The following is a 17,335-nucleotide window of genomic DNA, read 5'->3' as shown; positions in this document are numbered from 1 at the left end:
TTTAAATTATAAATGTTTTGAAAAAATGTTGGAAATTGAAGCATGAGTTAGTATAATATAATGACGTCAGGCCAACGTGATTATATTACAGTAAGTCATGCTAAATTTTTAATGGAAGATGATGATTCATAGACTTTATAATCATTATTTGCCATGTTACACGACTCTTACATTCTACTTAATCTCTGAACATATCAAGAACATATATTCTTGATAGTTCTAACCTCAGTAATTCTGGTAATTTACCAAATCAAATCGTGATATTACGCTTAGAACATTAGGTTCATTCGAAACTTCATACCTACAAATTCTGGACCATTACTCGCTTAACTTAGAGTCGAGAGCAGAATAAAAAGGTAAAGAGCTCCGACATATAAGGGAAAATACAAAGCCCGATAACAACACGAAAATTACAAATCGTGTATATCAATGCGTATAGCAACATAAAGACACGGGAGAATTAAAAACACTATAACCCCAAGAGCATAGTAGAAGTAAACAGATTCCTCTGGTGGTAAAAGAAAAAGAAGCATGACTGCATATATGGTCAATATAATAACAAATATCAATACTGGATTGAGCATATTAACAAATCTTTTGGAAGTATGAATCTAGGAAGAAAGTATAGAAGTGGTGAAGATAATGAAACGGAAGAAGCTAATTTATAGCAAAATTTCCAAACACAGCAATCGAGGCAATTCACCGCATTTAATCAAAGAAATCCCAAAATTCCGTAAATATCGGATAATCAAATCTTATAGATTACGAAGATTTCCTTTAATCCCTTGAATTCCGAAAATCAATCGTGACTACGTCAAAAGTTAAGGCGAACATTTAATTTACTCATTCACTCTTTTACGATAGCTTCGTTTATACTCTTTCTATAATCGAATCGTTTTATCCATATTATTCAATAGTGATAAAACTTTATTCTTCAACTTATATTCATCATTACAATATTCTTGTTGTAAACAATGATGATCTCTATCAAACTTCATGACTATAATTTTCATGAACTACTCTCTGTTTTGTCTACCCTAACATTGTGGCATAAACGCTCAAGGTTTAAATGAGCTCGATATTATTCATAACACATTCTATATATCCAATTTACTGAAATGACTTGTATAACATCATCATTTTGAATTATCTCCGCATTAATAATAAAATGCACTTCGTAGAAGAACTTGTAGAAATTATGGTATGTATGATTTTAATTCTTGAAACAGAACAATATTCTATCCGTTGGAATTCACGCAAGGCCCCGAGCATACCTGGGAACGTGAAAACCAAATAAAACGTAAATATCCTCGTCTATGTACGAACAACACCGATTAATGGCAACAACTAAATTTCGGGACGAAATTTCTTTTAACGGGTAGGTACTATAACAACCCTCATATTTCCATACCTGAATTGACTAATTTGACTATAGGGTTGTTATCCATACGTAATATATAATTAAATTCGACGTTGATCAAATATTTATTTTTAGTCGACATGTTCTGTTAACTAAAGTTTACACTAATTATATAAAATAACTTTAGTTAATATTAATGTATATTATATTTAAAACTATATGTAACATAATTATTAATTAAATGATAAGTTATTTTAATCATTATATATATTTTTAGCTTATAAAAAAATAAAAATAAAAAGAAATAAGATTTTTTATTATAAATTAAATAATGAGCCCATGAATTTTGACTAAATATTTTCAAAAACAAAAACTTATTAAAAACATTTTTAACATGTTTTTATTATTTTGTCAAAATTGGCACATTTATTTTATTATTTTTTTTCTTTTCACCAACCATTTTTTACCTATAAATACATGGCTCCTCATTCATTTTTTCTTGACAAACACAAAAACTTAAGTTATTCTCTCAAAACCTTGAAGAAAATTTGAGGTACTTTCTATTTTTATTAATTTTTTTCAATATTGTTATTTATATTTATATTTATTGTATATTCTTTGTAAAATTCGAAATTAATTATGTTTATATGTTATAATTAGTATTATAAGTGTTATGATGCATAACAATAATTTTGATAATTTATGAAATATTATTTATAATTAAATACGAATTATGTAGTGTTTAAACGTAAAAACAATGTAAAATTCGTAATAAATACTTTTAACCAAAAATAAAATATATATAATTTTTTTCTGAGTTTTTAAAACTTATATAGATCTGGAAAAATTATAAAAATAATTACCTGGGTCGAATTGGTATTTATTATATAATTAAACTCTATTATTATGTAATTCGGAGGTAAATTAAGAATAAATATAAAATAATAAAAAATATTTTTTTAAATATTTTTCTACAGGTTATTAGACTGATAGAAACTTATAAAAATTATAAAAATAATTATTTGGGTTTATTTAGTAATTATGTAGAATTAAAATTATTTTGTGAATACATTAAGGGTAAAAACAAAAATAAATATAAAAATATAATAAAAACGTTTTCTTAAATTTTTCTACTAATCTATATGATTAACTAAGAATATAAAAATTATGTATGTAATTTTTAGATATTTAATTTATTATTTAGACATTTTTGAATAATGTTCGATTAATAAAACACTATTATTTTTGAAGTAATTTAGGTATTTATTTAAAGGTAATTATATTTAATATATATAAGACATACTAAGGTATAATAACTAAATATTAAATAAAACTTAGGTTATATTATCACATATATAATTATTAAGTACATTAATAATTCGTTGTGTGTATACACCTAAAGTGAAGGTTAATCAAAGATAATGTATAATTCATGTGAACTTCATCGCTACTCACGGTCGTAAGTGAATGATGTCTAGGTTGCCATTTATGGGTAAGCTTGTGGATCTCGAATGCCATAACTTAGATTCTGGTCAAGAATCCTGGGCCCCCGGTTACATCTGGTCATTCCTGACTTATTTGATAGCAACGAAGTTTGATTAAAGTTATACAACGTCTTGCTAAAGATTAACCCGAACTTTCTAAAATTGGAAAATTACTATAAGTGGAAACTTTCCATAAATAGTAACCTTCCAAAAATGGAAATTCTTTAGTGAACCATTACTATCAATATAGTACTATATACTATTGTCTGTTAGGCAATGTCTGATCATACGTTCTATCTCTAGGTTGAGATCTCGGTCACGTCCTTCCGTTCAATTCTTTCGTGTGCTACTAAGGTGAACTTCATAGCCCCACTTTTTACTGTTTCATAACTGTTTTATAACTTTTGGGGTGAGACACATGCTTGCTTTATAACTGTTTTACGCTTAGACACAAGTACTAAATTGTTAACTATGTTGTCATGCTTTGATTCATGCTAAATCCCTACCGTAATATCGTTAATTGCTACGTTTAAATGCAAACTTAATTATTGTGAGTAGGCCTATTGAGAGTAACATCTCTAACCATTCGACCGTTGGTCTTTGGTTACATAATAATGATTCCACGACACTGACAGTACAAGGTGTCATAGGGTAAACTTGTTTAGTAGCGATATTACAAAATGCAACAACACTTTTAGATTGATATTTCTATATCAATCAACTTTAAACTAAATCTTGTGGTCTAAAACTTTGGATATTATTTATAAACCTATGAATTTCACTCAACCTTTTTGGTTGACACTTTAAGCGTGTTTTGTCTCAGGTGATGATTGAGCTAGCTGCTACTTGCTACTAGATGATTGATGTATGCTTTGCTGCTTGCATGGAGTCCATCATTCATATTTATCATTTTGTTTAAGACATTTTCCATTTACTGTACTCTTATGATGTAAAACTTTGAATAATGCTTCCGCTGTTTATTTAATAAATAAAACGTCTCATTTAGAGTCGTTCTCGCTTATACAACTGTGTTATGATATGATTGGTCACAATTACCCCTGGTCCATTTTGGGGGTGTGACAATAATTTACATATTTATTTGCACACAGCAGTTCGTGAATCGTCGGGGAGTAATCAAAGGTTATCTGAAACCATGTAAACAGTTCTAAAGTTTTGAGACTCAACATTACTGACTTTGCTTATCGTGTCGAAAACATATAAATATTAAGTTTAGATTTGGTCGGAAATTTTCGGGTCGTCACAATTACCACAGGGGATCACGAAGGACCAACAATAATGCTCGAGGTGGTTGCGTCCTACGATATGTGGATTTGGCACGCTTTCTTTGATCCAACGGGTTCGAACAATGATATTAATGTTCTTAATGAATCGGATTTGTTCGAAGATTTATTGGATGGTCGAGCTCCGGAGGTCCGTTACACTGTCAACGGGCACGAATTTACCAAAGGGTATTACTTGGTAAATGACATATACCCAGAATGGGCAACACATGTCAAGTCGTTTAAATGTCCAATTGAGCCAAAAAAAAATTTAAAGTTTAAACGTTTTCAAGAAGTCGCGAGAAAAGACGTGGAACGAGCTTTCGGTGTTCTTCAAGGTCGTTGGGTAATACTAAAACACCCATCAAGACCTTTTAGTATCAATAAAATACGTCGAATCATGTACACTTATGTTATACTTCACAACATGATCACCGAAGACAACGCGCGCAACATATGCGGCCTCGAAGAGGATTATCTCTGAAATCGAGAAAACATGTCGCGACGTACTTGGGTCGAGAGAGTTGAGCTCCAAGATAGGGTGGATTGAGACATGCGAGATCGAAGAGCGCATCATATCCTTCGGAACAGTTTGATCGAACACATTTGGACACTCCTGGATGATTATATTGTTCGAAACAATTACCGTTATTTATTGTGTTATTTTTATTTATGTATTGTCTTTTATTTTTTAATTATGTAATATTTTAATTTTTAATAATGTAATATTTTAATTTTATTTAATAAAATGTTATTTGTATTTATTTATGATATTTAAATAATTATTTAAAATTGGTTAAAGTTTGAAATGGAATGTATGATAGTGAGGGTTTAGTGAAAGAAATGTTAAAGTGTTTGTGCATATGTTAAGGGGGAGATGATATCTCCAACATTCATTTTACTTGTTCCACCACAATTTAAAGCTTTTTTTCTTAAATATCCCTCAATAAATTATAACAAAAAGTTTTAAACAATTTGTGTAAGCTTTTCATTAAGGGCAGTTTAGTCAATTATGGTGAAACAAGTAAAATGGGTGGTGGAAATATCATCTCCCATATGGTAAAGTTGTACACCATTGTATGTGGCTTTATGAAGACCCCATGGCTTTTAGTTTATATAGCCATATGAACTTTCTTTTTTTCTTTTTTTCTTTTGCTAAAATCATTCACCCATCTTCCATTACAGACATGGATTCGACTTCTAGAGACCATTCTTTGAATCTGTTTCCCATGACTAACCTAATTTAAAACTGACCTAATTTTAATTGAAAAAAATTCAGCTTCATCCACTCAGATATATTCATTCATCCAAAAACTGACCTAATTTAAACATCTCACATAAAAAACATAAGAAATGCACTAACTTATGCAATAAACTGGTATGATGAATACCCATTTGAAGTTGTTTCAGGAAGCAAATAACCCTAACCGACTAAATGTATAAACTATTTGGTCTTCCGGTCTGAATCTTTTTCCCATTAAAGCAACAAATTTAAAGAGTTTATTAACATAAATACAATTGTATAAACTATTATTAACAATTATTGATCAAAAAATATCACCCCAACCAAACACGAGTCAACAATTAGCAATTCTAAAATCATACATAGTATAAAAAATAGAGAAAAATCGCGAACCAACTTGATGCGAGCTATCCTATATCACACTACTAGAAAAAGAGCTTTTCCAGACGACACCTTTCCGGACGACATTTATCGTCCACAAAGATCCGCTAAATGACAAAAAAAAAACAGCTTTCAGCCTCGCTTTTTGACCAGACTTTTCCGGACGACTCCTAGTCGTTCGGAAAGGTGCCCGACAGAATTTTTGGCTCCAAAAAATTTGGCTCCAAAAAATTGGCTCCAAAAAAATGGCGGGAATACCTTTCCGGACGATTTATCGTCCAGGAAGCTTTCCGGGCGATTTTTATATTTATATTTATGTTATGTTAATTAATAAAATTTATAACTATTTAATTATTAATAAGATATTTATTAGAGATTAATAATATATCAAAAAAGTAAATATAATAATTATATAAGTTAAATATAAATTATATAAGTAAATATAAGTTTAAATTAATAACAAAAAGAAAATTAAGAAATTTTTAACTTTTCACGAAAAAGTGGCGGGCTTATCCCAAAAAATTTCCCTCCGTCACTATTCCGGACGATTTATCGTCTGCAAAGGGCTCGTCCGCAATTAAAAAAGATGCTGAAAAGTTAAACAGCCGCCTGTTCATTTTCTTTTATCACTTTTACAAAAAAAAACACATCTAAAAAACTTCGCAAAGTTCCAATGACAATAATCCCGGTAGTTCCAATTTCAATACTCGAAGCCAAAACGTTGAGGAGGATGAGGACGATGTATTTTCTGGTTTGTAGTTTGTTGGATTGTCGTTTGTTTGATACATTGTAGTTTGTTCCACAAAGGCGTTGATGTTTAAACTATTTTATGAATGTTTGTTTGATGGACGTAGCTCGGTTTGAATAATTATTGTAATTGTTGGATATTTTTAATATTATTGTTGGTTGTTGAATGTTTAATATTATTGTAAAGCAGGTTTTAATATTGAAATGCCGGTTATACGGCTGGAAAATATACAGCTAAAAAGTAAATTCCAAAAACAACAGTAGCCTTTCCGGACGACAAATCGTCCGGAAAAGTCGTCCAGAAAGCCTTTTTAATTTAATTAAAAAATTGATTTAATCGAAAAAGAAATTGAATATTTTATTATTAAATCTTTCCGGACGATACGTCGTCCGGAAAGAGTCGTGCCTAAATATTTTTTCGGCCATTTATTTTAATCAAAAAAGAAAATGAATATTTTATTATTATACCTTTCTGGACGACTAGTCGTCCGGAATGGTCGTCCGGAAAGGCCGTCGAGAAACACATTTGAAAATGTCAATGTGCGCCCCATTATCGTCCGGAAAAGTCGGGTCAAGTCGTCCGGAAAACCTTTAGGCACGAAGCTTTCCGGACGATTTATTGCGGACGACCAGTCGTCTGGATTGACCTTTGCGGACGACTAGTCGTCCGGATTCGTCGCCCGGAAAAGTCGTTTTTCTAGTAGTGTCATGTGACAAAACCAATTAATTGAAAACTTATGTTCATAAAATCATATGTTAATACCACTTGAAGAGGATCCGGATGTGCTTGTTGAGCTGTTTATATGTGCCTGAGATAACTGAGTCGCCTCCACAAGCACAGAATCAATTCCCTCGGGAAGACAGCGAACAAAACTTAGCCTAAAATGAATGATGACGTGACACATGTCCCTTTCATGATTTTAACAAACTATCGTAACAGACTTTCCTGAAGATTCGAATTGACGTGGCACAGACGCTCCATTCGTGTATTACTGCCCAAATATTTTTGGTATCCGTGTGCAGGATACAGAGTAACTCACACACTTGGCCAAGTGGAAGGGCTTACGTGTGAACACATCCTTTAAAATCGTCAAGTGTTTTAACACAATATTCTCCATCCAGACACTACAACAAAAAAGGAAATGGGCGACGATGTCTTTTGCGGCGACGTTTTCTCGCCGAAGATAAACAGGTAAACGACAAAAAATTTCATTTCTTTGACTCCTTTTTTGGTCCAATATGGGTCCACGTATTTTCTGCGGCGAGGGAATTGACAAATCGCCGCAAATAATAGGGTCCCACGTTTAATAGATTTTCTTTTTCCTTTTCTTTTTTCTCATAGACGGTCAAACGTTGAAATTTGTTTTTTGCGGCGACATGTATCGCCGCTAATAATTGGTGTTTTTCCCTCCCAAAAAAATACCGCCAAAAGATATCGCCGCAAAAAACTCGCCGCAAAAAAAAAAGTTTCTCTATTTAACTTGCTGAACCAAACACACAAATTATACACACAAATCAAACACACAAATCATATACACAAATCATACAAACAATACACACGATGTGGTTGACTTTACCGCCGATGATCTCTCATATGAATTGCATGTTAGAGTTATACCATGCACTTTCCATCCGGCTAGCTTACAAATCGTCCGGAAAAGTCGTCCAGAAAGCCTTTTTAATTTAATTAAAAAATTGATTTAATCGAAAAAGAAATTGAATATTTTATTATTAAATCTTTCCGGACGATACGTCGTCCGGAAAGAGTCGTGCCTAAATATTTTTTCGGCCATTTATTTTAATCAAAAAAGAAAATGAATATTTTATTATTATACCTTTCTGGACGACTAGTCGTCCGGAATGGTCGTCCGGAAAGGCCGTCGAGAAACACATTTGAAAATGTCAATGTGCGCCCCATTATCGTCCGGAAAAGTCGGGTCAAGTCGTCCGGAAAACCTTTAGGCACGAAGCTTTCCGGACGATTTATTGCGGACGACCAGTCGTCTGGATTGACCTTTGCGGACGACTAGTCGTCCGGATTCGTCGCCCGGAAAAGTCGTTTTTCTAGTAGTGTCATGTGACAAAACCAATTAATTGAAAACTTATGTTCATAAAATCATATGTTAATACCACTTGAAGAGGATCCGGATGTGCTTGTTGAGCTGTTTATATGTGCCTGAGATAACTGAGTCGCCTCCACAAGCACAGAATCAATTCCCTCGGGAAGACAGCGAACAAAACTTAGCCTAAAATGAATGATGACGTGACACATGTCCCTTTCATGATTTTAACAAACTATCGTAACAGACTTTCCTGAAGATTCGAATTGACGTGGCACAGACGCTCCATTCGTGTATTACTGCCCAAATATTTTTGGTATCCGTGTGCAGGATACAGAGTAACTCACACACTTGGCCAAGTGGAAGGGCTTACGTGTGAACACATCCTTTAAAATCGTCAAGTGTTTTAACACAATATTCTCCATCCAGACACCACAACAAAAAAGGAAATGGGCGACGATGTCTTTTGCGGCGACGTTTTCTCGCCGAAGATAAACAGGTAAACGACAAAAAATTTCATTTCTTTGACTCCTTTTTTGGTCCAATATGGGTCCACGTATTTTCTGCGGCGAGGGAATTGACAAATCGCCGCAAATAATAGGGTCCCACGTTTAATAGATTTTCTTTTTCCTTTTCTTTTTTCTCATAGACGGTCAAACGTTGAAATTTGTTTTTTGCGGCGACATGTATCGCCGCTAATAATTGGTGTTTTTCCCTCCCAAAAAAATACCGCCAAAAGATATCGCCGCAAAAAAAAAAGTTTCTCTATTTAACTTGTTGAACCAAACACACAAATTATACACACAAATCAAACACACAAATCATATACACAAATCATACAAACAATACACACGATGTGGTTGACTTTACCGCCGATGATCTCTCATATGAATTGCATGTTAGAGTTATACCATGCACTTTCCATCCGGCTAGCTTATGAATGGTTTTTACTGTTGTGTTGTTTATTTGGTATTTGCCTAGCTGGTGTACGTCAGTCTTTCGCCTGCCGTATGCTTATCCGCCTAGCGTTCAGGTGGCTTGTACGTTACCCTTGTGTCTGGAAGCCGTTTTGACTTTAATTATTGTCTCGTTTCTGGCCGGTAACAGTACATACTTTCGAATTTCCTTGTGTTTTGGTTGATAAATGTGAGTAAGTCTTATGAGAATAAAGTTTATTTGATACGGATCAGGTATGCGTATCATCACCATATAAGAGCACAAATTCTATTTATTCTATCTATAATCTGATTTATTTCACGATTATAAATTGAAACGGTATATATGAAATCAAACAACCAACCTTTGTTCATCAAATTTATAAGGTTTTAAATTTATACGTTTAAGTTTGTTTAACGTTAACTATTACTGCGTAATACAATTGATTTTTATTGTTTTCTTAATTTAAATGATAATTTCTTTGTGCATTGTTTGTTTGATTGTTATTCCAACTCAAATCATGGACTAATTATATGTTATTCCTCTGACTAATTTTACTCAAATCACTTATTTACTTATATATACCCAATAAACGAAATACTTTTAACACCATATTTGATCTCAGAAAAGCTTAATGTCGCAGAGTCAAATGGATGAAGCAGAGCAGTTATGCGATTGTAATGTGAGACAGAGGGAAATTAGTAAGCTATATCAGCTGATGAGTCTTTCTGTGCCTTGGATCTTAGAAGAAATCGATAAGCGCAAGGTAAATGTTGAATTCTTACTTCTTAAATATATTACTTCTTTTTCCTTTTTAATCAAACAAAAGGGGACTTAAAATTAATGTGATCGACGTGTAGACTATGAATTAATGAGGTTCAATTTTGATTACAGAGAGATGGAATTGATATGGACCAAGAATTAAAGAGGTGGTCATATTGGTATGAGAAGATGGAGCGGCTTAAAGAGTATATACAAGGAGCTCTAGATGATGAGATACATTGTACGATGAGATCAATACCATGGACGAACGGTTTCTTAAAGTTGACAGAGTACTATTTTAAGAAGACGAAAACCATTCAGGATCGTTATTCCTACTTCGTATGTATTTTCGTTTAACTTTTCAGTTTTATCCCTTAGTTTATACTTAACTTTCTGTCTTATATGCCATATATATTAAGGGTATACATCCTTTATTGTGGATTTTTATTTTTGGGTTTTAAGAAGTATGTTTTTGATGGGTTTTTTTGTAAAAGAAGATTTACACAGTTGAGGAGGCCGATCACGAACTGTTTCCAACACCGGGTCTTGCCACATCATTGCAGCATTTTTTTTTCTTTAATCTCCCTTTAGTGTTTCTATTTCAACATGCAATGTGTTAATAATGCGGCAATGATGTGTCAATACCTGGTGTTGCCACCATCCGGTTTATTTGTTCTACCAAAATCCTAGATAAAAAATTCCTTAATGTACATGTACAATCACCTTCAAAAATATAATATTCTATCAAGAAAGTTTCCTTTACTCTTATATATTTACTGTTTTAAAAAGGAATAATTAATTTGGAAATTTTTAATATGAAATAATTGACAATACGGAGAGATTATTCAACTGTCATCAATTGGTTTGATTTATTTCATTAAAAAGTTTTGCTAACTAGTAAAGCAATGGTGGTTTAGGTGTATTTGAGGTTACATTTACTTGTTATTAAAAAAAAAAAAAAAGTTTTATGAGCAATGATATATGCTTTGAAGTAACCAACTCAAAGGTGAAATTTTTTGTTATTTGCTCCCAAACAAAACCTAAACTTGAATGGTTGATCCTTTTAGGAACGAGTTGAGGTACATGTAGGAACGGGTGTGAAACGTTGCCCAAATAGGCTCAAGAAAGATAGGATGGACTTCGGATATCTACAACAAATTCAAGAAGAACTTCTGTTGATGAAACCGACGAATGCCAATACATGGAACACAAGAGCTAAACCGTGTGGTATATATGTGTTAATAAATCATTAACTAATTTTATATTGAGTCTCCTTCAATATTTAACATATTGTTGTTTTTCATCATTATGTTTAAAGATGAAGAGCCTGGTACACAGAGTCCAACATGGCAGCAATAATGAGGCAGACGAACATAAAATCTTTCAGGAAATCGAAAAAATCAAAGAAGCAATCGAAATATACGCTGCCCCAACACAACCAGACCTTGGTGAATACAATAGGTATTGGAGATATTGTGCAACAGAAAGGGAACAATCTCTCCATAAGCAACATGGATTGAAGGTGTTTTTGGTACCCATGAAATTTCATATCCTTTTGTTCTTTAGTACTAACATTACTAATTGTTTCATCCACGTCTTTTTTTTTTGCCTTTAGCTTGCAGTAGATAGGGCTGAAAAAATTGAAGTGGGTCAAAAGAATCGTAATGCTAAAAAGAGGGGACTTAAAGCAGATCGAGAACAAGTGAAAAAGAGTGTTAGATGTATGCAAAGGGTACTCGAAGAGGTTGATACAAAGAACAGATACAGATATACTCGTGTTTGTAAGCATCTTCAACCAAATATTGGATACATGATGTATACTTCTAAAAATAAGTATCAACGGCTCATGACAAATGTGAAAGAGTTTGCACGAAGAGGGGATGTTATGGGACTGATGCAATTTCTCGACTTGCAGGTATGTGATGGTGGCATATATACTCATACAAAAAGCTAAGATTCATCCTTGATATATATTATTACCTGTTTATGAAAAAAAAAAAAAGAAAAAAAAAAAAAAAAGAAATTGTGTAATACGCACAAAAAATTGATATTGAAAAATATTTTTTTCGCAGAGTCGAATTGAAGATTAATGAAAGTAATCTAAGGGATCACATCTACAATATGGAAATGGAAGTACTTGGAAAACATATCCATTCAGATTGTAATGTGAAAGTGTGAAATGTCTACTAAAGATGCCGACAAACCATATCAATTGAAGTCTTTCTACTTATATTATAATAGAAGAAATGTAAGTAAATGTATGAATGTTTCATCAAATAACAATTTATATTGTTAATTGCAGACGATTTCCTATGGATCTTAGAATCGTTCTAGACCTGATCTAAGGGCGGAAAACAATAGAACAAGTATCAATCAAATAACGGGTCGTATTGGGGTCGAATGAATCAAACCTAGGCAAGAAACTAGATTAGATCGACTCCTACTAGGGATGGCAATGGATGTTCCATCCATGGACATCCATCCGATCCGATCCATTTATAATGAATATGGATGATGTAAATGGACGATTAACGGATATAGATATGGATATGGATGATCTAAATATTTCGTGGATCGGATATGGATGACAATATATCATCCACGGATATATCCATTATCACCCTAAATACATCTATATATACATATTAATATATGCATATACATCTACATATCGATATACATATACATATAACTTACAAATTCTTAAATTATTAACGAAAATAAGGGTTGTGATAGTTACAATTATTAAATTGTTACTAACAATATTTAAACTTACATATTTTAATTACATTAAACGTATATTTACTTATATTATAACGTATTTTGCACAATCGGCGACAAATTACAATCAAAACATGTGTAACAAATCAAAAACATAAAGATTTAATATTTACATTTATTATAATCTATATTAAATTGATAAAATTGTCGTTAGATTAACATTTCATTTGATATCCAACGGATATCCATTAACCCGCATAATCCATCGGATATGGATATGGATGGATGAAATGATATTAAATGGATATGGATATGGATATGGATATGGATGAGCAAAACATAAATGGATATGGATCTGGATATGGCATCATCCGATCCATATCCGATCTATTGCCATCCCTAACTCCTAGATGTGTTATTCGGTGGGTATTGGTTTAGGGAACGACTGGAAACGAGAGAATACGGTTGTAAGGTATATGGAATGTGTTAGGTAACAAATGAGGCATAAACCCGTATAGATACTGATCCCAGACAGACACATTTAGTAACATACTAGTGAAATGACCCGTGAAACACGGGTTTGTTTAAACGAAACAGTTTAATGATATGTTTTAGGTATTAAGTGAATATAAATGTTAAAGTCATTTAGTTTATTGCCCCGTGGAACCACGAATTCCGACTAAGAAACTTGTCGTTAATTTTACAAACATAAAGTTCGCTCAAAGTTGAATATTTATATGTATTTTTAATAATAATAATAATTAATAATAATAATAAATGCCTTTTAATTTTTTTTAGAAAAATAAAATTACAATTTATGAGAGATTAATATTGATCCCAGACAGACACATTTAGTAACATACAAGTGAAATGACCCGTGAAACACGGGTTTGTTTAAACGAAACAGTTTAATGATATGTTTTAGGTATTAAGTGAATATAAATGTTAAAGTCATTTAGTTTATTGCCCCGTGGAACCACGGATTCCGACTAAGAAACTTGTCGTTAATTTTATAAACATAAAGTTCGCTCAAAGTTGAATATTTATATGTATTTTTAATAATAATAATAATTATTAATAATAATAAATGTCTTTTAATTTTTTTTAGAAAAATAAAATTACAATTTATGAGAGATTAATATTTTCTTTTATAAAAGATTTTGTATTATTTTTTTAATTAAATTAATATATAATTATGACATCATTATTATGAAAAATAAAGAGATCTCAATTGTCTCCCTAAGTGAATATTTGATTATGATTACAAAAACGAATTTGTTGTGACACAAGTAATAAGCCTATAAAATAATGGACTAGAAAGGCGCAAACTTAAATGGTACCCCAAGCAAATTAAACCAAGTAAATTTTTAATACAATTATAGCATCATCGTCATAAATGAATAGCCTGAATCTACCAACTAAATTTCAACTTCTAATTACAGCAAACATGTTTGATCGAAGGACTACGTCTTCAAGAAAGGTTAATGTTTTGGATGTCGAATTCAGTGCCATTAAGCATAGATAACGGTTGCAATGCACATGCTCTGAAAGTGCTTAACACCGTTTGTTCTGCATAGACAAAGCTCAACCATTGATCCTAACAGCTGGCTGCTTTGACTAAACTATTTCCTAAATCACCATAGAGTTCAAGCCTAAAACCTCCACGCAATTGCAAGCACTCTTCTCTGAAAATAATGCGACTAACTTCGTCTAACAAAAAACATACCTATATTTCTAGGTACGAATATGTGATACGTGTAAGTAAGAAGCACCATGTTAATACAGGAGGAGCAAGTAACAAAACATGAATTGACACCTATAACTATAAATACAGACACTTACTCAAGTCAATGGCCAGTCCTCCATATAATCTTTCAAAGACAGCATTACGACCCGCCTCCAACTCCTTGACCAATCACATTACAGCCCACGCGGTTTCAGCTAACCAAAACGGATCGAATAACTAAAAGAAATTCACTTATCAACAAGCAATCTAAACTTGACCCGTTTCTTAACAGTACCCATCCTTTCATACCCAATTCCAATTTTACCATGCATCAATTTCATCGCCAGTTCCGAATTCCCTGCTTTCCTCAACGCATTGATCAAAACCGTACGAACCCTCCCAGGTGCCTCTCGTCCTCTATCAATAATCCCGTCCGCTAATTTACACGCTTGGTCAACACGCCCTGCTTTGACCAAAACATTAATCATATCTTCACAAGCAGTTTCTATAACCACACCCATTGGTGCCAACTCATCCAAAATCTTACACGCTCGTGACACTTTACCCGACAGGCAAAGCCCGGTTGATAGAACACGAAACGAAGCAGGTGTCGGAGTTATACCTTTATCGATCATCAAATCCCAAATCCTTAACGCTTCTTCATTTCTATGTTCGTTAAATAACCCGTTCATTATGATCGTGTATGTATAAACGGTCGGATCACAACCTTCATTTTCCATCCGATTAAAAAGCATTAACGCTTCGTCAATCTTTTCATGTTTCACCAATCCATCGATAAACGCATTGTAACAATACGAATCACGACTACAACCATCATTAACCATTTTCTCAAACAACTTTTCGGCCTCATCTAATCGACCCGCTTTCCCAAATCCATCTATAAGACTCGAATAAAACATTGCGTTAACCGCCACTTTATTCTCTTTACACAACTCAAAATACTTAATCGCCTCCTCTAATCTCCCGGTTTTGCATAAAACATTAACAATAACAACGTACATGACCTCATCGGGCTTTAAACCGTCAATATTCATTCTTTCGAAAAGTCTAATCACCTCATCTATGTGCCCGCTTTTGGCATACGCGTCCATTAAGGCTGTATACATCGAAACGTTAGCTTTACGACCCGTTTGAATCATTCTTTCAAACAATGTATATCCTTCCATTGGCTTCCCATCTTTACAAAGACCACCAATAAACTATAAGCATGTTGCGGAATTTCGACATTGTTTTCTTCAGTGGCGGAACTTGAACTCGGATACAGACGGTGATCAATCCATAGTTAGCGATGTTGCTTAATTACGGATTGAGTGCAATAAGATTGTAATGGAGGATAGAATGTTTGATGATTATTTTGGGCCCCGATGATCGTCTTTCACTTTAACTATCAAGTGATCAACCACCCCGACCCAGTCTTGATTGTTAATTAGCTTAATTCACCTTTGCGCGGTGTAAAAATCCCTTGGGCAAGATCACAAGTGGAAATTACAAAGGCGTAGGCAAAATGGCAGAGAATCAACAACCCCTAAATGAGAGGCCAAGCTCCCTATTTATAGGAATCGAAATATCCGCGGTATGCGAGTTACTTAACTATTCGCGGAAACTCAGCGGATTAAACCGCGGTCTTGTATTAATGCGAAAACATAATCGCTGAACTTCCTTTCAGCGAATATTCCACAACTTTGCATTATAATTCGCGTAGTTTTTCCTTTGGCCTTTAGCCAATAAAATATACATATACAATGCTATGTTTTAACGCCTTGAATCGAGTAAATTTTTTTTTTTTTTTTTTTTTTTTTTTTTTTTTTTGAAAAACAAGGTTACTGCCTGGACAAGGCTTATGCCGCGGCGCGGCCAGCCTTGTCGCGGCGCGACAATACACAGGAAAATTTATACTTCTTAGCCTTGCTTCTGTTCCCAACATCAGTTATATGCCGCGGCGCGGAGCCCTTGGCCGCGGCGCGACATAACACTAATCCGGGGGCTGATCTGCAACATTTCACTTAAACCAAACTTTTTCACTTTTCATCATACTCAAACATATTTAAAACTGCATAATTCATACACAAACATCAGAAATCAGTTTCTAACATCGTGAACCATCTATAAACAACATTTAGACAACAAAACGTGTTTTCATGAATCAAAACCATCATTTGGTCCCAAGTTCAACAATAACAAACATGACTCATTCAAAGCCCTTGGCGTTTAATAAGCGGTAACCGTAGAGCGTGATTACAAAAAGGGACTTGCAATACCACTTACGCTATGCCAATGCTCCTCTAGCGCTTTACACGGGCTCCTTACCTTCACGATGGACCTTAGCACCTAAAACATAAAACATCATAGGGGTAAGCTTTTGCACTTAGTGAGTTATAGGAAAGTAATAAAACACAAAACATGTGGGCATAAATCATAACACTTATCCTTCAACCCATTGGTTGCTTGCATACATTCGGATCCAATTCATTCATACCATAGACATGACTTACTAGGCCGAACCTAGTAATCATGCCTAAGCTAACCATAGACATACTAAATATGCCTAAGCTATCATCATCTCATACATAGACACTTAATGTGTCTAAGCTAACACAAACCATAGGCAAGATTA

The 17,335-nt window shown here is 33.4% G+C and overlaps 1 protein-coding gene and 1 pseudogene across 1 annotated transcript; one reads left to right on the top strand and one right to left on the bottom strand.

Moving 5' to 3' along the window:
• Nucleotides 1-4,140: 4,140 nt before the first annotated feature.
• LOC139855303 (uncharacterized) lies at nt 4,141-4,608 on the top strand. Its single transcript, XM_071844535.1, has one exon. It carries the CDS (start codon nt 4,141-4,143, stop codon nt 4,606-4,608), a length of 468 nt encoding a protein of 155 aa, XP_071700636.1.
• Nucleotides 4,609-14,948: 10,340 nt separating this feature from the next.
• Nucleotides 14,949-17,335, bottom strand: part of LOC139855302 (uncharacterized) — a 44,415-nt pseudogene continuing 42,028 nt past the window's right edge.

Source organism: Rutidosis leptorrhynchoides, chromosome 6 (genome assembly GCF_046630445.1).
Source record: "Rutidosis leptorrhynchoides isolate AG116_Rl617_1_P2 chromosome 6, CSIRO_AGI_Rlap_v1, whole genome shotgun sequence".
Classification (NCBI taxonomy): Eukaryota; Viridiplantae; Streptophyta; class Magnoliopsida; order Asterales; family Asteraceae; genus Rutidosis; species Rutidosis leptorrhynchoides.
This window is presented reverse-complemented; position numbering and strand designations above follow the sequence as displayed.

Excerpts from the sequence above, each read along its gene's own strand:
- LOC139855303 (XM_071844535.1), top strand. The coding sequence starts at position 4,141 with ATGCTCGAGGTGGTTGCGTCCTACGATATGTGGATTTGGCACGCTTTC.